Raw genomic sequence first — 23,191 nt, 5'->3', positions numbered from 1 at the left:
ACAAGCAGGGGGAGTGGGAGAGGGAGAAGCAGGCTTCCCTGCGGGGCAGGGAGCCCGATGTGGGGCTCGATTCCAGGACTCTGGGATCATGACCCAAGTTGAAGGCAGACGCTTAACAAATGAGCCACCCAGGCGCCCCTAATTTTTTTTTTTTAAAGCAACATTAATCTGGGGCACCTGGGTTGCTCAGATGGTTAGGCATCTTCCCTTCTCAAGTCAATCTGCCAAGGAAACCTGCACGTGGGAGGAAAGGGCCTGTAGCAGAAGAACTCTGTGCCTGGGACACAGTCTCAGGAAGGGACTCTCACGGCCCAGAGACATGGGTGGCCAGCCCACCAAGACAGGGAGTTTAAACTTAGGCTCAGTGATGCATTCTCCTTCCACTAGATCCTTCAAGTTCACACATAAACCCCACAGTTAATCATGACTCTCTTCCTCCACCAGTCTCAAGCTAGAGTTGTTCTTGGCAGGGAGAGGCAAGGCCAAGCGTGCAGCTTCAGCAGCAGCTCTCAGGGAGCTGCGAGCACAGTGCCTGCAGAAGCACCATAAATCCCAGATGCAACAGTCTCCTGGGAGATGGCCACACACGGGGGGACGGACACACAGACACACACACACACATCTGCTCCTTCCCGGCCCATCGGGGGCTCAGGGATGGGGTGCGGCAAGCGCAGCTCAAACAGCTGCACGGGGCAGCGGCACGTTCCTGGTCAAGAGCCACTGACGCGGGGGGAAAGCACACTTTGTTTGGAGGTCCAAGATGTGCGACTAGTGTGGATGGCTGCCCCTCCAGGCCGCCCCTGGGAGCCGGAGAAAACTGTGAGCCTGAGCTCATCGCAGGGTTCGATCAGGGGGACAAGTCAGGAGAGAAGTGCAGGGACTCTAACTGCAGATCTTGTTGTAAATGATTTACTGTCTGTAGTTCCAAAGCCTCTCAGTAAACTGGCGGTTCTGAAGGAAAAACTCCACGGATCACCTATACTCTCCAACCTCCCAACAAGAGCTATGAATCAGTAACTGAAGGTACAGGCAGCCCCCAAGTAGAAACTATTTATAATCCTAAAAATGTGCCAGTTCCTTTGGCCCCCTGAGTAACTCCCCATAGACCAAGTAATTAGAAGGTCTAGGTTACCATGGGAGCCCCTGGAAACCTGAGACAGCAGTTCTGGAATCCGTGAAAGTAGTTTTTGGTTGCCCTCAACAATAGGGCACAGGGCTCGGCGGGGGGGGGGGTGCGGGTCTTGGGGGGGCTGCCAGCCGAAGTGGAAGAGGTCGGACACCCTGCTGTGTTTGGGGGAGTCCCATACAACAAAGGCCCATTCCACACCCCACACAACCTTGAATGTGCCCTGCACACTCTTACAGGCAAAAACCCCCATGTATGATCTCCGATTAAAATCAATTGTATCTTAGGGGCACCTGGGAGGGCTCAGTTGGCTAAGTGTCTGCCTTCGTGGGTCCTGGGATCAAGCCCCGTGTCAGGCTCCCTGCTCAGTGGGGAGCCTGCTTCTCCCTCTCCCTCTTCCCCTGCTTGTGTGTGCTCTCTCTTAATAAATAAAATCTTAAAAAAGAAGAAGAATCAACCATTTGTTATACAGAAGCACAAAAACAAATATGCAGTGCTGATCCAAGGTAAATTCTCTAGAAGTGTGGTAGCAAGTCAGTGGAGGGAAGGGGACACGTTCAGCTCAGCGCTTCACGGGGGGCCAGTAAGCATCTCAGGGAAGAGTGGCACTGGCACCAGTGAGGTCTGCGCACAGCTGTCAACTCTAGCTCAGTCACTGTGTCGTCCCACCAGGCATCAATCCCCAAGCACTGGCGTGCGCAAGTATACTACTCTGTGTTATGGTCGGGTGGCCACTCTGCTTCCTCTGGTACGTTCACATGTGCAGAGAGGTATATCATCTGTGAGTTTTACTCTCTGGACAGTAAAGGGTATCACAAAGGATCCTGAACAAGGGGTTTTCAAAAGGGGGTGTCTGATATGTTTGAGAACCACCAGTCTAAGCAACTGTACCCAGAACATCTGCCTAATGTGTTGCAGGGAGTGAAAAGGTAACACATTTCTCCCCTTGGTCAAATACAGAGCAGGCGTGGTGAAATTCCAAATGATGTGAAAGCTGCCTCCTCCCTGCTCCTCTCCCCGGCGTCCAGTCTGAGCCGCTCTCCCCGGCTGTCCTCATGGAAGGACCCTGTGCCAAGGAACTACCTTCCTGTAACCCTGGTCAACACTCCCATCCACTCGCTTAAGTACCTGGCCCAACAACAGTCCTAGGAAAATAAATCAACTCAACTAATTCACACTAGCATGTGAAAGATGCTGCCACTGCCTCTCACTCTTCAAAAGGACACTCACCTCAAAAAGAAAGTGACTGTCAATCCAAATGGATCTTAAAAATGAGGGCAGTGTTTCTCTTCATGGTTCTCATGACAGTCCCCTCAACTGGGGTTAACAGGGGATCCAGTTACTTACAAACATGTTTGGGCTACTTGTAAACTGGTCTTTGTGAAGCTGGGGGTGCCTCCTTCTATGGAGCTAGGCGAGGGATGGCTACCATGAACAAACTGGGTTGCCAGTTCAGTGAGAGTAGAAACCAGGTCTTCACAGGATCCAAGTTAGTGTTTACTTCAAAAACATTACCGAAGAGACGATGCTTTCACGAGCTGGTTCTCCAAGTTTAAAACTCCCGCTCTTTTTAAATTGTATAGTCCTATGACCTGTTTTTTTCTAAGACAACATATGTTAAGCATGTTATAAAAGATTTGGTGGCACCTTCTTATAGGCCACAATTTTTTATTGTGTATTTATGATGTACATAGCACGGAATACAATACACATATTATCTCTCACTCACACACACACAGACACACTCTCACACAGACACACACACACACACAGACACACACTCACACAGACACACACACTCACTCACAGACACACACTCACAGACACACACACACTCACACACAGACACACACAGACACACTCACACACACAGACACACACTCACACAGACACACACACTCACTCACACACTCACACACACAGACACACACTCACAGACACACACTCACAGACACACACTCACACACACTCACACACACAGACACACTCTCACACAGACACACACACACACAGACACACACACACACAGACACACACTCACACAGACACACACACTCACTCACAGACACACACTCACAGACACACACACACTCACACACAGACACACACAGACACACTCACACACACAGACACACACTCACAGACACACACTCACACACACAGACACACACACTCACTCACACACTCACACACACAGACACACACTCACAGACACACACTCACAGACACACACTCTCACACACAGACACACACAGACACACTCACACACACACTCACACACACTCAGAAATGGTCTTAAAATGACTCCCACTCATGATGTCAAAAATAAAGAACAAACAGTAAACCCTTTTCTCCTACACAGCCAGACGGTCATCTGTGGCTACTGGAAGGGGTAAAGGCAGTCCTGAGCTGAGACCCAGAATCAAGCTGACGTCACTTTAGAACACGAGAGGGTAAGAGAACAGCTACACTGAGTCCCGATTCTAGTGGTTTTGTGGGTAATGCAGTAAGTTCGGGATTTTTACCATAAAACAAAAAGAGGAATCCATGTCCCACAGGCACATTAGGAAAATCTCTTGTAGCTGAGTTACAAATGAAACACTACAAGAAGAGGAACAGAATACGTACCTGTAGCCACCGCAGTGACGAACTTGGAGCCAAAATGTCCGTCTGGAGAGAGTCGACATATGTTAGGATGCTTATTTTGGAAGTCTCCTGCAGTGATACATTCTTCCGAACTCAGAAAATAGGTGTCCTAGGAAAAGAGAGCTGGCATTATCAAGTTTTACAGCATCATGTGGAAACATACTCCTGTTTCTTCTTTAGAAAACACCAAGAACTAAACGGTGGCCTGTCAAACACCGCATGAAACAAACACCTATAGTTCCTAGCTGTTACGGGCCCTTCCACTCCCACCACAAATAATCAGGAAGGCCAGAACCATCAGGCATCCACCCCCACAGGCTGACCTCCAAAAAACACTGGTGGGTAAAGGCCAGGGGGTGTTGCTCTACAAGACACAATCAACAGACCCACCCTTAGTTTATCAAGAACATGGAGTTGAAAATAATTTGGTCTAAAAGCCAGGATGAGGGATGCCTGGGGGGCTCAGTGGGTTAAGCATCTGCCTTCAGCTCAGGTCATGATCCCAGGGTCCTGGGGTCAAGCCTCACATCGGGCTCCCTGCTCGGCGGGAAGCCTTCTTCCTCTGCCTCTGCCTGCCGCTCCCCCTGCTTGTGCTCTCTCTCTGTCTGACAAATAAATAAATAAATAAAATCTTAAAAAAAAAAAAAAGCCCGGATGAGCCGCGCAGAGCCGCCCTGCCACCATGAGCCCGAGCTGGCTTGTGACCAAGCTGCAGGCTGAGCTAAGTGGGCACACCCCCGTCTCACCTCACCTTATTCCGGCTGTACCGGACGGTGCCCTTCCGGGTGTCTTCTGAGACGAGGTCTGTAAATATCCAGCCAACCTGCATGAAAAAGGTAAGTATCCTCTCAGCCTCTCCCTGAAACAGGTGATGAATGTTTTCTGGCCTCTGTGCAGAGACGTGAAGAGCATTTCGGTAAGAGACTCCTGGGAGCCAGGTCTTTCCAGGTGACTCAGATCCTCAGCTAAGCTGCCGGGGTTTTCAAACTCCACCCAGTTGAAAACGGCCACCCTCCTCTGGTGCTGCTGGACTGGAGGTGATGGTGCATGAGCAGAGCTCATCTCTTTGTAAGAAGCCCCATGGCACCAACTCTGTACGCAGCACTGTGTCAGGTTCAGGGGAAACCCCAGCAGTGAACAAGATTAACAGAATGCCTACGCCCCAAAAAGGAAGACAGACAATGAGCAAGCAAAGAGAGACGATGCTATTTCAGATGCTAAGGCTTTCTCTGTAAGATAAGAAAATGGACTCCCTAGAGAAGGCACTTAAAATAAGGACCACCACCACAGAGTCCTTACCCAGCGGCTCCTTCGTGCTCCGCTACAAGACTGAAGAGAGCAGGTGAGGGCACAAGGAGCTGAAACCCCCAACACTAGGGCACCCTCACGCCAGTCCCGGACACCTGTCTGTGTGCTCTGTGGTCCCTAGCCCTCCTGTGCCCATGAACCTCACAGCTGGTTGCCCCTCCTAAACCAGAACCGGGCTGGGAGGTTTACGAGCGGGGTTGGACCCCAAGTACACGTCCTTTGGAGAAGGACGTGGTGGCCCATGACCCTGTCCAGCAGAACCCGATACAGAACTCTTCAAATCCATCTCGTGCACACAAGACCAGGCAAACGTGGAGAACTTCATTTTCTTTAAAAATACCCAAGCAAACAAAAAGCCCATGGAGGATGCAGCAAAGAACAGGAGACTTGCAGTGTAAATGGGTCGAAGCAGTGAGCAGAGCAGAGCCAAAGCCGCGGGCAGCTAGGGCAGCAGGGCCAGGGTTTCAGAGAAAGACATTTCAGTCACCTCGACATCTATTAGAACTACAGTGATCGTGAACCCTAAATCAAGATGCTGACTCCTGGGGTGCCCGCGTGGCTCAGTCGGTGAAGTCTATGACCCTTGATCTCAGCTCAGGTCATGATCTCAGGGTTGTGAGTTCAACCCCCACGTTGGGCTGTACACTGGGTGTGCAGCCTACTTAAAAAAAAAAAAATGCTGATTCCTTACTAGAAACAAGAGAACATTGTTTTCTTAAAATGACTTGGCTCTATAAGCTCCTAGGCTTACAAACATATTCCCTATTTTCCCCCTTTTATCTATAGGAGTTCATTTTTCACTAAGTTGATTAACAAATAAAGGATAAAACTTATGGGGCGCCTGAGTGGCTCAGTTGGTTAAGCATCTTCCTTTGGCTCAGGTCATGATCCCAAGAGTCCGAGCACTGAGTCCCGCATCGGGCTCCCTGCTCAGAGGGAAGCCTGCTTCTCCCTCTCCCTCTGTCTGCTGCTCTGCCTTACTTGTGCTCTCTCTCTCTGTCCAATAAGTAAAGAAAATCTTTAAGAAAAAAAAAAAAAGGATAAAACTTACACAGCTAACACTGAAATTCTAAGAGGTATTCAAATTCACGTTCAATATTTACCTGTAAAAACCCTTCTGCAAAGTTCCTGGGAGCTCCACCAAGGATGTAACACAAACCAGATCAACAAAAGTTCTTCCCTGTCTTCTAACTGCCCAGTAAAACTAGGAAACCCCACAGGCTCAGATACCTAAATTAACAACAGGAAATCCAAGGATGACGGAAGAGGGAGTGCCAGAGGCTCCAAGCACCCGGGGCAGAAAATGAACGGGCAGCAAGGACACATGAAGAGAGGGCTCCCCTAAGAGGCCAGGCCTCGGTGTGTGGGCAGGACACACAGCGCAGCAGCGAAGCTCCTTCCTGGGCAGCAAGAAGGGGTGTGGGTCCTGCTGCCTCTTTCTTCTACCCTCTAAAGCTGTCCTCAGGAAGTAGGGCAGGCCGATTTCAACAGAACAGTCCCAGCACAGGGATCACTTGTTTTCATTTTACTCTAAATCAGAGAAATAGTCTCATTCTATTTTGAATCCTTGGATCTGAAATAGGAACATAAAAGCTACAGCGCCCGGAAAACACAAGCAGGCATTACAACACGCTGGGCCCACACCTGACCTGGAGCAGCTGGGAGTTCAGTCCCAGACAAGGCCTGGCCATGCCGCCCACCTGTCTGTCCCCAACAGAGAGCCCTGGTTCCCCCATTCAAAGGCCAGCAGAATGCCTCAGTACCTTCCTCAAGCCAAGCTTGGCAGCAATTTCATCTACCACCTCAGCTTTCGGGTCTTCCAGAAGCTCCAGGCTGTTCTGTGTGCCAATCTGTCAGGGCAATAAAGGGAGAAGACAGACTCAGAGGAGCCCACAGCCATCCCACTCGAATTCTGGCTCAGGAATCCCAAAGGGCACCGCTCTATCCCTTGCCAAAAAGGAGAATTATGGCAGCAGAGTAAGGTTGACATCCAGATAAAACACAGTCTGAGCCCTCCAGGCTTTGCCCCTCCTCAGGCTACACTGTGCTTTCCAATCAAGACTCAGAGGACAAGAAGATAGTGACATTCAGGCTGGTTCACATCACACAGTCTCTCTTCAAGCATGCTGTTGCTCTCAGGACTGAGGAAGACTGTCTACACATTTTTTTTGGTGGGTTCCTTCACTGGGGAAAGTCAGTTTCAAAACTCCTTTGGATAAGCAGTTTTGTTCCAAACAGGTTTGGGTACATTAGGCAAGATTCCACCAAATGTATGGTAACATTTGTTTCCAGAAAACAGGCTGGGAAAACTTGTGTGCAGCTCCTGCAGGGATAGTGCTGAGCTTCACAGGCAAGGTACTGAGTGGGAGATGACAGAGGAATGGAAAAGGCACCTGAAATCAGCAACCCGCTGGTTGATGGGCAGAGCACTGGGCTCAGGGCAGCAGGTGGGCTTGGACTCTGACTGGCTCACATGCAACCTAAACCGGCCACAGGACCCCAACTTCCTGCAGTGGACAAAGCTTACCGGAATCCTTCATCTGCCCTGAAATGCAGTTCGAGGATCATTAATAGTTAAGTATCATACCTAGCAGAAACCCCGGCCAGAGGAATAGGAAAATGAAGATAATCCCAAACCAAGTTATACTAATTGGGTATATCCTTGCAAATGAGTCAGATTCTGGCAAAAGAACAAAAGAACTTTCTGTTGTTGGGTATTAGCAATATGGAGATCGTTAATACCTCCAGAGCACAGGTCACATCACAAACTCAGAACAAATCTAAGGATCTGGTTTCAGGACCTGTGGCAGCATGAGCTTCAACTTCTAATGAGCTGCAGGTTATTAGAGGTCAATGGTTCCAACCTTCAGGATTCCCACGTTGGGAGCTCTGGGGATGCCGTTCGTGGTCTGGACGCCAGAGGTTTCTGTCTCTGTGTTTTATTCAATCATACTCGAACATGACTGCTGAAACTCCTCATGAAAGACACCCTCTACAAAACTGAATCTGAATATATTGTGCTTCCAAAAGCAGCTCCATGATTACAGAGAGCACACTTAGTGCCCTGGCAGTTAGGTAACCCCGACACTCTGGCAGGGTCTCCATCGCCACCTAGTGTCCCCTTTTAAATGAACCACCACATAAGGCCCCCCTCAAACACCTCCTCTACAGCTCTCAGTAAATATGGAAACTGGCAAAGGGGTGTAGACTACACCCAAGCTCTGCATAAATGCAGCTAGGGAGACAATGGCATGTGTGCGGGAGCCACGGACCGGCACCCCAGCCAGCAGCCACGGGGCCTGCCCTTTCAGACCCTGGTTTACTGAAGAAGTCAGCTCGTCATGGGGTGATTCACAGAACACAGTGTAAGGTGACCAAGGTGAGTATGGTATAGCATATACCCGAAGAAAAAAGGAGAGTGGTATGGATATCTATATATTTGCTTATATTTTAAAAACTTAAACTTTAGACGTCTACACCAAACATTCTGGAAAGAGAGGGATAGGAAGAAGGGGGTACCTTGTTTGTAGCTCTGACTTTGGAAGAGTGCAAAATTTTTTTCTTTTCCAACATTTTAACTACAAATTTCAAACACATAGCAAAGTTTAAAGAATTTCTCAGTGAAGACCCACATACCTACTATCTATATTTGGCCATACTCTATCCACCCCTCTAATCACCCCAAGCCCTCTTAGTTCTCCATTGTACTTCAGAGTAAACTGCACACACAAGCACCCCTCCCAAGTACTTCACCATGCACATCATGGACTAGAATTCCATGTTTATGGTTTCCACTTTTGTAATGAGTATGTATACATACACCACATACATATATGTGATGAAACGTACCATGTAAACATTTCAAAGAACTATACAACAAATATATACATAAAAAATCAATCCGGGAAGCCTGGGTGGCTCAGTAGATGATACAATGTATTTATGAACGGGGGTAGTTAATTGTGTAGGGCTGTGGTTCTTAAAAGTGTGATTCCCCAGACCTGCAATAGGAATGTGAACACTATTAGCAACGCAAATCCTTGGCCCCACCCCAGACCTACGGAATCTTGCAACTGTCCTTAAAGCGTCTGCCTTAGGCTCAGGTCATGATCCTGGGGTCCTGGGATCGAGTCTCGCAGTGAGCTCTTGGCTCAGCAGGGAGCCTGCTTCCCCTCTGTTTGTACTCTGTCTCTCAAATAAATAAATAAAATCTTAAAAAAAAAAAATCAATCCCTAAATACCGAAAATAAAACAAATGAGCATAAATGTGTTACCTAGGTGGTGGCACAGTCATACAGAGGGCACCTTCCAAGTGACCTTAAAACACAGTATGACTGCTGGTCCCTCATGAGACACACCCTGAGGATCCTCCTCCTTCCGCCAAAAAAAACACCCAAAACAAACAAGAACAAACCCCACCTTCAACTGTGCTCAGTCCTGTACTGGCAGTAATTCTGGTACTCTCATTCTAAGACAGCTGTGTGGGGCGGGGTGAAGGACACAAGTAGCCCTGTGGGCCTCTCACGCCATCATTTCTGGGGCAGCAGACCGCAGACGCGGGCGCAGGACATACAGAATTACAAGGGAGGGGGCAGTCCGTGTGGCACTTTGGGGCGACTGACAGAAGTGGAACACAGCCAACAGATTAAAACATTCCATCAGTGTTCAATCTACCGACATTGACAAGAGTCCTTATTATCAGTTAAGACAACGTCCTTACGCTCTGGAAATGCACACTGAAGTATTGAGGGACCATGAGCTTACCCTCCAAGAATTCAGAAAATAGTGCGTGTGCGTGCGTGTGTGTGTGCACGCACAAATGACAGAGCAAAGAAGTGGAATGAAGTCTGAAACGAGAGTCCCGCACAGCCTTCAGAGCCCAGGTGATAGAGGCCCGTGAACTGGGAAGCCTGTGCTCGCCTACCTGAGGAGGCTCGTAAATGGCAGCTACTTCGGCCCTGATGCCGAGAGGAATGTCTTTGTGCTCTGTATACCGTCCATACAAATACCCGAAATGCTGGTTCCCTGTCTTCCTCCAAAAGTCAAGGAAGCGATCGGCAACTGTGTGGTTCTCAAACATGATATTGTCCACATGTCTGTATTTCTGTAGAGCAAACAACGGGCTAATGAACACACTCTGTTGGAAATAAATAACTTATTTTTTAGTATAAGCCATTCACAAATCTCCACCTAGCTCTTTGCACACGCGCGCGCACACACGTTTTAAAATGTGCTCTGCCCTAAAGACCATTTCAGATTCTACAGGGTGGTTGGGGTACGGGTGGGGTTCCTCAATAAATTAATTCAGATTAATCTTACTGGGATTTCATCTAAAATGCAGGTTTTCACAATCTCTAGCACAAAAATTAGTTTTCAAAAAGAGAAAGCAGGGAGAAAGAAGAGAAAGAAGTTTCCAAGCAGTCCCAAAAGCGGCGTAGAGCTCTCTACAGAGCAAATGTGGGCCAGCAGCACAGAGAAGGCAAGGTGAGCGATCCTCAAGGACACAGAGACCAGAGGGGAAGAGGCCAGAACACTGTGTGCAGCTTTCCCTGGTTTCTTCCTCCTCCCAGAGCCCAGCTTCCTTCTTTATCTGGCCTGGAGAGGTGCTCTGAGGGGGCTCCAGGACAGTTTGGTTACCAGCTTCCAGAGCCATGATTTCTTAGAAGGCAAAGTGCAACCACGAAGTTATTTTAAACAGTCACCAAGAAAGTTCTGCCTCCATGCAAGCAGACAAAAGAGAAAACAAAGGACTCCCCCCTCCACGCGTGCAACGGCTAGCGATCTCACCAATACCATCTCCAGCATATGACCTGAAGTGCACTTGGACCCACCACCGACAGTGTGCTCTGCTAGGGGCGGGCCCCTCCATGGAGGGGCTTTTCTGCAAAGTTTCATTTCTGAGCCATGAACACAAATCTACAGTCTATATGGACACAGTGAACATCTCACCTGTCTGTTCAGTGTGATGGCACTTGGCTGGCACTTAGTACAGATGCCGTTAGGCCATGGAAGGTGTCCCTCGCACCCTGATTTAATCTTGCAACTGATGTTCTCCAGAGCAACAAATTTCCCCCTGAATAAGAAGAGGCAGCTTGATTAATTCAACATCCCAATAGTGAAAACTTTAGCAGGAGACTGGAAATCCTATGTCAAATCCCTTACACCTCCGGAACAAAGTTCTAAGAAGCTAAGCATGTGGCGGGCAGCAGTGGGGGAATGTGCTAAGAATTGCTATTGTGGACTCCCAGCTTCTGTCCTGCACACGGAGACTATGCAGAAATACATAACTGTTTCCCTATAAAAAGTCTCCATTTTCAAGGTCTGTCGCTAACACCCATGAAGATTTTCAAGGATACTATTAAACACCTACTGATCTAACCTGAACCGCTGACAGGAAACAAAGCTTGTTTTTAAGTTTCATTAACTTATCAGCAACATCTACATCATGAGTCCAGTACTTACATGTCTGTAAAAAAAAAAAAACTCTGAATCACAAGGAGAAACCCTGATGAACCTCACAAGGACATCTTCCCCGGCTTCTGGCTGAAATAAAGACTATCCAGTGAGGAAGCCAGGGCCCCACCCCGATGTGGGGTGGATGTGCACAGATGCTTTCACCCTCCGCCAGTTTCCCACTCACAAAATGGTCCAGGAACTCGATCCTGTCTTCACAGGCCAACAGCATGCTGGCCTGCGGGCCCCTGGGAAGCAATGACCGCCACCAGCCTGCACGGCACCGAGAGCTGCCAATGTGCCCCCGTGGGATACCGTGGCCTGGACCCAGACTGGTGGAAGGCTGACGGATTTCAGCACGACGAATCTCTACTCGTTCAATAGTCCAGAAAGTTCCATGGCTTACCCCACTGACAGACAAGAATGGGTTTCCGGTAGGATTTTTTTCTCATAGTCTAACTTTTTTAAAAAGCCATTTTAGGATGTCAGCAGGTTGTCAGAGAAAAACTATAATCAGGCCAACATGACATTCTTCACAAAATGTTGCTGACTTGGGTTCAGCCACCATCTCCTCCTGCTGCACTGATGGGAATTATAAAATGGTATGAAGTCCATTACTTTCTGGGAAGGTGAACACATAGTCGTATAGTCAACAGAAAGGGGTCGCACAGGGAAGTCCCTGACATGGTTTAAAAGAAATCAAAATGCTCTCAGTTCACCCCTCTCCAGCCACTGTCACAGCCTGCACTCGGGGAGCCGAGAGAAGGCCGCCCCACTGCCCACCTGGCCGAGTCTGTAGACAGTTCCCGTTGAGGCACCACGAGGCCCTGCCGGGGACGGCACGGTTGCTCCAGCCCCTGTGATGGCTGTGAAATCAAGCTGATAAAGGGGCCAGCTCCAGGGCAAAGGGCTGATGGGGGCTGTGGAATAGGTGAGCCGAGATGACAACCACGGGGTGGTTCAGTTTTTCCGAAAAGCAGAGGATGAGCTCTGACCACCATCATACCATATCTCATCTGCCTTCACATACACCTAAGTTGCCAGAGCACCACATGCCTGCGGGAAGTCTGGGATGTTCCCCAGGGGCCTCCAGTGGCCACTGCCAGCCTGGCATCTGCCCAACACGCTGGGCATGTGGATGACAACAGGGCGTCAGAGTCTCCACCCCGTTCCTTTTCTAGAATCTGTGCCAAAAGTCACGAACTCAAGTGCTCTGTGCCCAGACCCTGATCTTTGCTGTTCTCATTCGTATGCTCACAGGCTTTAAGCAACACCTGCCAGATACATAAAAGGGACTTCTACACGCCAAAGCCACATCGGCACAGCCTAACTGCGCTCAAGTTGCTTACTTGTCGGCCCCCCCGGTCAGCTTTCGGATGTAGGCGTGGAAGGACATGTGCTTCACAGGAGGTTCAAGATGGTTCAGGTAGTCCTCGTCAAATGGCTGCCAAAACACACACAGTCAGTACGGTCACGCACCTGCTGGCGTCTCGAGGCAAGGAGAGGCGGGCAGCCAAGCCGCTGCTGCACGCAGGGAGAGACCCAGCCAGCTCCCGTGGAGAGCAGTGGGAGAGGATGGGCCCTTGGTTCTCACTTATCATTCCAGGTCAGAACCAAAGGTTTCTTTGTGTACCAGTTATTTCTCTAAGATTAAAATGAATCTCTATTAAATACAAAATGCTCTAGATCAAGTAAATATTAGGAAAATTTGGGGGGGAAAAAAAAGTAGCCCATAAAATGAAGAGGAGGCTCATGAAGAAAATCAGGTTGGCCTTGCTGCTGTAAATTCAGCATTCACCAGTTACCAGTCAGCATTATTATGGTAACTTTCAATCTCACCAGGACGAATGAGTAGGAGGACTCGGGGGAAAAGTAAATCAAAACAATGACAAGCACAGAAACCGCCAGCCCCAGCTTTGTGTCAGGTTTTAAAAGGATTGCCCAGGGAGCCCACTGCAAGTGCTGCCCCTTGCTCACAGCAACCCAGACGCTCCAGCCATCTGCAATCCACCCAGAAAGTCAGTCCCACAAATAAAGGCTCGTCCTCCTGAAGCCACTTGCACGAGTGGGGACGCGAGGCCCAGGGCAACAAACAGACCCAGCGCAGGGGCGCAGGGAAAGTTCTGATGTGCTCTGAGGAGCAGCCCCTCCCGCGAGCCCGGAACGCACGCTGCACCAGCTCTCACCTCGAGTGGAACACAGTGCACACATTTCCCCAAGGGGCCGTGTCGGCACCTAAGAGCACAGGGCAAGAGAAACACACAGCAATTAGCACGCCCGCTCTCCTGCTGCTGCCCCCCGACGGTTTTCATGTTTATAACGTATGCCGCCCTTCACAGCATTTTCCTACCTGTGTGGAACTATTTTTTTTATTTCATTTATTTATTTATTTATTTATTATTTATTTATTTATTTATTTATTTTTGAGTAAACTCAACGCCCACAGTGGGGCTCGAACTCATGAGCCCGAATCAGAAGTCTCATGCTCTACGATAGCCTGCCAGGCACCCCCGTGTAGAATTGTTTTAGATGGTACGTGAGCATTTTTTAAAAATATTTTATTATTTTTTTTGACAGAGAGAGACATTGCGAGAGGGAACACACGCAGGGGGAGTGGGAGAGGGAGAAGCAGGCTTCCCGCAGAGCAGGGAGCCCGATGCAGGGCTCAATCCCAGGACCCCAGGACCCCAGGATCATGACCCAAGCCGAAGGCAGACTGAGCCACCCAGGAGCCCACGTGAGCATTTTTTAATATAATTTGGTATTTATTTTGATTTGTATTAGAAAAAACCGTCCAGCACGTCAACCCTACGGATATTAACGGCTTAAGATGACACTAAATAAAAGTGAATGGACTAAAACTGATTTAAATAGATGTTAAGTAAACACTGAGGAAGTCGGGATGTGGATGTGGCAAAAAGCCTTGTCAGTGGGACAGAAGGAACTCCAGTTTGAGAAACACCCATTTTGTGCAGGTTTTGGGAAAAGCATGAAGATGCCTGGTTCTCTGGGTTTTAGTGACTTCAGTCAGAGAAGCTGTAGAAGCTCCACACGTACGATGTGGCAGCATGATGTGCTCAGATGAGGAGGGTGCTGATGGCTGGTGGGAAAGCTGAGTGGCTGTCCCTCTGGGCTCGACAGGACCCTTTTCTAAATGGGGTCACATCTCCTGGACGCATGTGCATTCTACACTTCTGAGCAGAGATGGCCTGTGTCTCCTAACAGCCAGGCTCTTACAGACGGCAGGCCAGAGCGCACGCACACATGCACACAAGCACCCTCTTAAAACATTCCTACTGAAGCCTCCAAGACACAGATCGTGGGGGGAGCCAGCATGAGTTCCCTGGGAGGAAATGCAAACGGAAGGGGTATGTGGGCTGACGGCGATGGCCACGAAGTGGCTCCGAACCGGGCGCAGCAGAGCGCCATCTGGGGCTCTTGAATCTAAGACACACAAGTTGCTAATGCAGCACTTAGAACCCCAGTATCTCAATGTCAGCACCCCATCATGTTTACAGAGTGATGCGGTTACAAAAGGCTCTACTGCAGAGACAAACAACCTTCACTCAGACATTTCACATCACTGAGTGTAAACTCAGGTGTTTCTAACCGGTTTCTTCAAAAAGAACTACAGGGGCATCTGGGCAGCTCAGTTGCTGAAGCATCCAACTCTTGATTTCAGCTCAGGTCACGATCTCAGGGTCATGGATCAAGCCCCACATCCAGCTCCACGCTCAGTGGGAGTCTGCTTGAGATTCTCTCTCCCTCTGCCCCTCCCCCACACACATGCGCCATGTGCACGCTCTCTCTCCCGCTAAGATAAAGAAATCTTTGGGGCGCCTGGGTGGCTCAGTCGTTAGGCGTCTGCCTTCGGCTCGGGTCATGGTCCCGGGGTCCTGGGATCGAGCCCCGCATCGGGCTCCCTGCTCGGCGGGAGGCCTGCTTCTCCCTCTGCCCCTCCCCCTGCTTGTGTTCCCTCTTTCGCTGTGTCTCTGTCAAATAAATAAATAAATAAATAAATAAATAAATAAATAAATAAAAGTAAGCTTCAAAAAACTTAAAGAATTTTTTTTAAAAATAAAAAGAACTGCAAAAAGTCACAAATACAGAAACGTACCCCAGCATAACCTTTTCACATAACCCTAGGTGAAGGGTAAATATTCGAAGAAGGAGCAGCATGTTCAGCACATGAAGCAGCCATTGAAAAGAATGGGAAGAACGCGCTGCGCGTATGATGCCAGCACTTCCTGACTATAATCCAACAAGGTGACCTGAAAAAGCACCTTGCACTGGTAGGTGCCTAGCATCACCTCTTCCCCGTTTCCCTACTCTTGCCCCACCATACACCTGCTAAAGCCCAATGCGCCAAACTCAAAACTTGTGTTTCTTCAGTAGATACTCAAACAGGGCACATTTCAAACATCTCACCTCCTGAGCCATTAAAGTCAGCACAACTGGGACCGGACCCCGACAGAGACTTACAGTTGTGGGTCGCGGCTTCTATAAATCTTCCCATCCTGCTTGCTGAGGTACTGGTCGATCTCATCCTCCACCACGCTGGGAGCACCGCAGGCCTTCAGCCCCAGCGGGGCTGACGTCTCCATTTCCGAGGAGGGTCCAGCGAGGCCCGAGGGAAACAGGAACAGCAGATCTCCATGCCTATCAGACGACAAACACAGGGCAGGGCCTGCCTTCTATCCTCCCACAACCTAGGCTGCACAGAGGAGCTGCTCACCATCATGTGAGGGTCTCTGACATCCAAGAGGCAAACGCCAACCTCCCTAAAAGCCTGAATAATGAGGCCTCTAATTGTAAGAGACCAGAATTCTCCCTTCACATCTCTCCTACACTCCCTAGTGTTCTAAAGGGTTTTCTGCTGTAAAACACCCATATGCCCATCGGATTCCACACAGATGAAATATGGCCACAACATACACACTTGGCCTGTAGGCCGTGTTCCTCCTGCTTCTCCTTCTGGGATTGACACTCCTTCCCCTTGTTCATTCCTTACCGTCTACTATTGAGCAGCCCAACACTTCATCTACCTAGTACACAGCCTTCCGCTTCTTTCTCTTCGCTCACAGCCCCCCACACACGTGTACACATTGTATGACGCTGCTGACAAAGATGAGATTATCAAAGACATAAGGTTTTGCATTTGCTTTTCTCATTCAACAATATGTCACCCCAGATCCCTCCAAACACGGGGTCTGCATCTAATCACCGCTTCCGGTGGTGGTACAGCACTCTGCAGCAAGCCCAACCCGTCACGGGACACCAGCGCTCCCACACCGACGGCACGTGTGCTACCAACAGGTTTCTACCACCACCAAGTGCACTTGAGGAAAGGCCCAAAGACAGGCGGCTGTGTGTTTTTACTTCTACAGGGCACATTTCCAGGAGTGGCCCTGCTGGAAGGAGGGTTTTGTTTTTGATGTCGCTGATGTGCTGCTTTCCAAACCGGCTGCACAATTCACAGTTCAAACAGCAGTGTTTGATTTTCTGTCATTTCCATGTAAGTCATGCTCTTTCCTTGCTCACTCACACTGCTGGCTCACTGCGGGACCTGGTTACCACGGCCAGACCAATGAGACCCAGGCGTGAGACGCTCCCACTTCCAAGGGGTGGACAGAAGCAGCGTGGGCTCCCACGCCCACAGAGAGGATCTATAACACTAAAATCAACCTCGGTCTTGGAGGAAAAGCTGCAGCACTACCATTTGGTAAATACTTAACTGCTGTCAATAACACACACGGAAGGAACAGCCTGCTGCAGCCCCGACCCAACAAACTGAAGCGGGGGGGGGGGGGGGGGCAGGCCTTGAGAGCAAACACCAAAGACACGGGACACTAAGAAGCTTGGCTGTAGCTCTTCAATAGGTCTGTTCTCTCCTCTTCTTTCTTCCATAATTTAAGGGTGATAAAACTGCCAAACTGTAGGTAGAGACCTTCATTTCTAGCAACGGACCAGACATTCCTCAACACCCCCCAGCTACAGAACACACGGCTCAGCTGCTGTCAGTTTGAACAGCTATGTTCTCCACGCACCGCGGAGCTCTAACGAAAGTAAGGAAAGTAAGGCGAGAGAACACTGCCCTACAGAAGCCCTGAGCTTGGCTTACATGGTCATTTTATGGACACCAGGAGGTGAGTCTGTGGGCCTGCCTACCCGAAGCAGGCTGCTGACCAGCTGAAAATAGGAACCAAGGAGGAATCCCGCCTTCCTGAACCCACTGTTCAGCAGGGAAAACAGTCACCTCTGAGAGTCTGCTCTGCCACGCACCCAGGGTGGAACTAGGGATGCTACTTGGCTCCAGAAGCCCAGACAGAAAGTAACTGGAGGGAGTGCCGGGTCCACAGCGCCCCCTTGTGCCAAAAGAAGCAAGTGCAAGCTTCCCCACAGAAAAGCTGCGGCCTGACTCCCTACAACCAGGTTTGGTCATTACAAGCTCTCAAAAAGGGGTCACCAAATGTACAAGAGAACCAAGCCACCATGCACAAGAGTGGGCAGACACAACAACAGCAGGATTAGACATCCAAGGACTTCAGATTTGGAACTGCAAGACGTGGAATATAAATGTCTACAGAATGTTCAATGGAAATGGGATGCAGAGAGCACAAGCAACGAGAGGCTGCCCAAAATGACAGGGGCTTCTGGGAAGCAGGGTGGCAGGGGCCACAGATTTGGGTAAATCTTCCCAAATCACCCCCCGCCCATACAGTCAGGCCAGACAACCCATGGACAGCTCTGACAACAGTGCCACTCTGATTCCACCTGGGGGAGACAAGAGCACCTCAGACACCCTGAAACCCAAGAGGGAAGCATCGCACGTGTGACGGGCCAAGGCAGAGCCCCAAGGAGCCCAGCAGTCCTCAATGGAAGCCCAGAAGGCCAGTGTGAGAGCAATATAGCCCCTGTGAGCACACGGAGCTAACAGCCAGGTTTGAAAAGAAATCAAATCAAGTATTTTTTTTTTTTTTAAAGATTTTATTTATTTATTCATGAGAGACAGAGGGAGAGAGAGAGAGAAAGAAGCAGAGGGAGAAGCAGGCTCCAAAGGAGCAGGGAGCCCGATGCGGGACTCGATCCCAGGACCCTGGGATCATGACCTGAGCCAAAGGCAGACGCTTAACCATCTGAGCCACCCAGGTGCCCTCAAATCAAGTATTTTAAAAGTGAAAAATATAATCCCTGAAACAACAAAGAGAATTGGAGAGAAATGATATTTAAAGAGATAATGGCCACAAATTTTCCAGACCGGATCTGCAGGTACAGAAAATACACTATCCGGGGCCCCTGGGTGGCTCAGTTGTTAGGCGTCTGCCTTTTCCTCGGGTCATGATCCCAGGGTCCTGGGATCGAGCCCCACGTCGGGCTCCCTGCTCAGCGGGAAGCCTGCTTCTCCCTCTCCCACTCCCCCTGCTTGTGCTCCCTCTCTCGCTGTCTCTGTCAAATAAATAAAATCTTTAAAAAAGAAAATACAGGGCGCCTGGGTGGCTCAGTTGGTTAAGCGACTGCCTTCGGCTCAGGTCATGATCCTGGAGTCCCGGGATTGAGTCCCGCATCGGGCTCCCTGCTCAGCGGGGGGTCTGCTTCTCCCTCTAACCCTCTGACCCTCTTCCCTCTCATGCTCTCTGTCTCTCATTCTCTCTCTCAAATAAATAAAATCTTTAAAAAAAAAAATACAATATCCATCAGGTAGGATTTAAACAAACAAACAGGAATCCATACCTGGACAAGTCAGACAGAAACTGTAGGACCCCAACAGAAACAGAAAATCTTAAAAGCAGCCGGGGGGCGGGGGGAAGACCACCTATAAGCGAACAACAGAATACAGCACACTGAACTGCTGCCAGAGAAGCCAGAAGTGGAGAGAGACCAACGCCAAGCTCAAGGAGAGGAACATCACTGCCTCCTCCAGACACGCTTAAGGTAAGACAGACGTGACCCCCAAGTGTAGACCCAAGCTAGTGAGAAGTAGTATGACTATCACTGGAAAGATACACCCAGGGGTGACTCAGGAAGACCCCCACCAAATGCCCCCTCGGGATGTCTGAGCCGTCCTACCCCTCGTCCTACCCACTGTCATAGTAGTGCTGCAGTTTGAAGGCTTTCTCTCAGAGGTGTCTGTAACCTCCTTTGCTCGTATCTTCTATCAAAACAGTTTTCAAACACACAGCTCTCATCTTCTGCAAGCTCGCCCCGTGAAGGCGCTGTGCAACCACGTGCAGGCGGCACCGCCACCCGCCTGCAGATGTGGCTGGCGAGGCCCAGTAAAGTAACTTCCCCAGGCACACGACGCCAAGTGGTGGAGTATGAACACAAGCCACGTAACATTCGCGAGAAATGATGCTCAAGATGCAAAAGCTCTTTACAAGCTGAAACGAAGGCTATACCTCAGACGACATCAACAATGATGAAAAGCTTTTGCTAATTACAGAGATCAGCAAGTGGCAGGTGCCAGCAAATATTTGTTGAGGAACAAATGAATGACTGCTATAAGTGCGTATTTCTTCCCAGATGTACTAATTTGTGAACCTAAAAATGACCACACTAATTGTCAAGACAGCCTATCATTCTGACTGGTAAGCAGGCGCCCGGCTGGCTGCCAGTAAAGTGCAACGCGAGCAGCCAGCGGCGGCCGCAGCAGCCATGCTGCCCCCGCCCGGACAGTGGAGTGCCGAGCCCGCCGCTGAGGACCGCAGTCAGGGGCGCACGCCCAAGGGCGCATGCAGGTCAGACAGGAGTCTGCAAACCCTCTGCGAAGAGCCAGAGAGTAAACCTCTCCGGCCCCGCAGTCCGCGCCCCGTCTGTGCCACAGTCGCTCAGCTCTACCGCGGCGGCAGGGACGCGCACAGACGAGTGATGTGGCCGCACTAAACTACAAGAGCGGGGAGCAGCTGCAGGAGGAGGTCTGCACATCCCGAACACCTCGCTGACGTGACTGACCGCCTCGGAGGAGCTCAAGGGGGGTCACGCCCCCCAAGAAATACCGTGTGGGCAACAGCCCCCCGACCCAGCCAGCAGTCCCGAGGCAGAACTGCACACCGCTCCGTTCAAGGTCCCTCCCTGCAGAGAAGGTGCTGAGTGTGCAGCTGCACACACACCCCTGAACCCGTAACTCTCCCTCCTCAGTGACACATGTCACAGTCTGCGAGTCAATCAGCTCAGCACAAAAGGAGCGGCACGTTCAGTGTGACTGCTGACTGCCCCACAAGAAATACGGTGGTGTCGAGGGGAAGCCGGGCCGAGCCGAGCAGCCTCGATGGGCCCTGCGGTCACCCACTCCCACTCCCTGGCAGCACTTACTGGATTTTGAGCAGACTGAGGGATTTAGTCGACGATGCTGTTATCTCTCCAGTCTTGTTTCTATTGATGTAAACTGAGAAGCCGTTATTTTGGAAGCCAAACTCCTTTGCAACCTAAAACAAGCCCCAAAAAAACAGATATTGAAACAAATATTTGAGTATCACTACTCTGGCCATATACACATCAGATGATATTAGAACAACGCTCACTAAATTTAGAAGCTGCTCCTCGGGAACCAAATTTCTCTTGCGATTTTCTCTCTCGTGAGGAAATTTGTACTGCCCACACAGATGTCAAGTAAAATGAGAAAAGTGGCCAAAGAGAAGCAAAGCTCTGTGTAAATGAGAAGACTACATGACACATTTAAGAGTCTGAGGCAAACAAAAGTCATGGCTGTATCTGGAAAGTTTAATTTCTACTTTTGAAATCAATTGTAAAAACCCAATTCCAGGGGCGCCTGGGTGGTTCAGTTGGTGAAGCATCTCCCTTCAGTTCGGGTCATGATCCCAGGGTCCTGGGATCGAGTCCTGCATCAGGCTCCTTGCTCAGCAGGAAGCCTGCCTCTCCCTCTACCCTTCCCCACTGCTTGTGCTCTCTCTTTCAAATAAATAAATAAAATTTTTTAAAAAATTTCCAATTTTGAAACCTAAGAGAAGAAAAACAGAAGTGAAGAATGGTGCCACCAAGTCAGTCCTGACAACGAGTACCCACACCAGGCACTGCACCAGGTGCTGTGAACACTCACTCGCTAACTCCACAAACAGTAAGCAGTCCCATGTGCCACCTCCATTATGCTCAGAACAACGAATAAAAACAGACAAGGTTCCAGCCATGGAGGACCTCAGCATCAAATGGGGGAGAGAGAGCTAACAGACGAGAACTACAGGTGAAGGTAAGCACCAGGCAGGAAAGGAAGAGAGAGAAGCATGGGAGAGGCCACTCTGGACAGGAGGACAGAGAAGGTCTCTGAGGAGCACGTCCGAGCAGAGCCCCAGAGGAGAAGACTGAGGCTGCTACTCACAGAACAGAGAAAGAATAGTGCAGGCAAGAGGAGCAAGCACAAAGGCTGAGAGGCAGGAAGGGGCTGGGAAGATAAGGCCAGTCAGGCCACAGCCCAGCCCGGAAGAAGGAAACGGTTGGAAGACAAGAATGGCGAGGCAGACAGGACCGTGTGGGCTATAGGAGGAGCCTGCATTCCAGCCCAGGAGCCGTAGGAGCCACAGGGGCTGACGGCAGGGCGTGGCCAAGCTAGGAGGCTAACTTCTCATGGATACTCTGCTGAAGGCGGGAAGAGAAACAGGAGAGCTGGCTGTGCAGCCCAGAGACAGGCTCAGAGGAGGCCAGGCCAGCGGAGATGGAGGGAGGGGCACACCTTCCGGCTCTTCTAATCAACAGCCCTCGCCAACGTGGGATGAGGGGCAGAATGGAGTGAGGGAAAGGAAGGGCATCAGCGCAGTGTTCAGACTTCTGGTTTGAGAACCTGGAGGAAGGCCACACTGGTAAGGAAGCACAGAAGAGGTGACGGAGGAAGAAGACCTAAGGGAAGGCCAGGCGCCCCCTTCAACACCGAGACTGAGGTGGTGCCCAGCGCCCCGGGGAAGACATCAGCAGGCAGTCAGCGTTTGAGTCTGGGGCCAGGAGAGGAGTCCAAGTTGTAACTCAAAGTTCAGGGGTCATCAGAGTAGAGGCAAACACACGAAGAGACCAGGAGTCTCAGCAGAGAAACAAACGATAAAATGGAATCAAATAAAAATTCTACAACAGGAAATAGAAACGGAAAGGGAAACACTGGATGGGCTTCTCAGCAGACGGGAGATGCAGAAGGAGGAGTCGATCAGTCTGAAGACAAATTACGAGAATCTGCACAATCTGAAGACGAAGATTTGAAAGAAAAATGGAGAGAACCTTAAGAACTCCTAGGACAGTATCTAATGATCCTAAGGACAATAAAATGAGGGAAGGACTGAAAAGTATTTGAAGAACAAATGGCTGAAAACCTCAAACGTGATGACAAACACAGAGTAGCGAATCCAGGAAGCTCAGCACCCCCCAAGTGGGGTACATAAAAAAAGACCCCTCAGCGCACGCGTCAGGGTCAAACCGCTGACAGCCAGAGATCAGTGGGGACCAGAAGACAATGGAGTGACATCTTCAGAGTGCTGAGAGGGAATAAAAATCTGTCAACTCAGAATTCTGTAGCTGGCAAAAATACCCTTTGAATACAAAGGCAAACTGAAAACGTTTTCAGGCCAACAAAACCTGAGGGAGCGTGTCAACAGCAAGCCTCTGCTTCGGTAAATGGCAGGAGACATTCCTCAGGCTGAGGAACAAGACACCAGACCTAGTCAG

The 23,191-nt window shown here is 49.9% G+C and overlaps 1 protein-coding gene across 1 annotated transcript in view; it reads right to left on the bottom strand.

Moving 5' to 3' along the window:
- NPLOC4 (NPL4 homolog, ubiquitin recognition factor) overlaps positions 1–23,191 on the bottom strand; it is a 62,236-nt gene that overhangs the window by 27,488 nt on the left and 11,557 nt on the right. The window contains exons 3-11 of the mRNA XM_028112371.2: positions 20,843–20,955; positions 16,016–16,192; positions 13,720–13,768; positions 12,883–12,977; positions 11,030–11,153; positions 10,005–10,184; positions 6,844–6,930; positions 4,524–4,595; positions 3,755–3,881 (exon numbers count right to left, since the gene is read on the bottom strand). Coding sequence (XP_027968172.1) covers positions 3,755–3,881; positions 4,524–4,595; positions 6,844–6,930; positions 10,005–10,184; positions 11,030–11,153; positions 12,883–12,977; positions 13,720–13,768; positions 16,016–16,192; positions 20,843–20,955 — 1,024 coding nt within the window. The remainder of the gene's footprint in view (positions 1–3,754; positions 3,882–4,523; positions 4,596–6,843; positions 6,931–10,004; positions 10,185–11,029; positions 11,154–12,882; positions 12,978–13,719; positions 13,769–16,015; positions 16,193–20,842; positions 20,956–23,191) is intronic.

This window comes from Eumetopias jubatus, unplaced genomic scaffold (genome assembly GCF_037043125.1).
Source record: "Eumetopias jubatus isolate StellerSeaLion01/CBP00866 unplaced genomic scaffold, mEumJub1_p1.0 scaffold_10, whole genome shotgun sequence".
Taxonomy (NCBI): domain Eukaryota; kingdom Metazoa; phylum Chordata; class Mammalia; order Carnivora; family Otariidae; genus Eumetopias; species Eumetopias jubatus.
The sequence above is the reverse complement of the archived record's forward strand: the minus strand, read 5'-3'. Positions and strand labels throughout refer to the sequence as shown.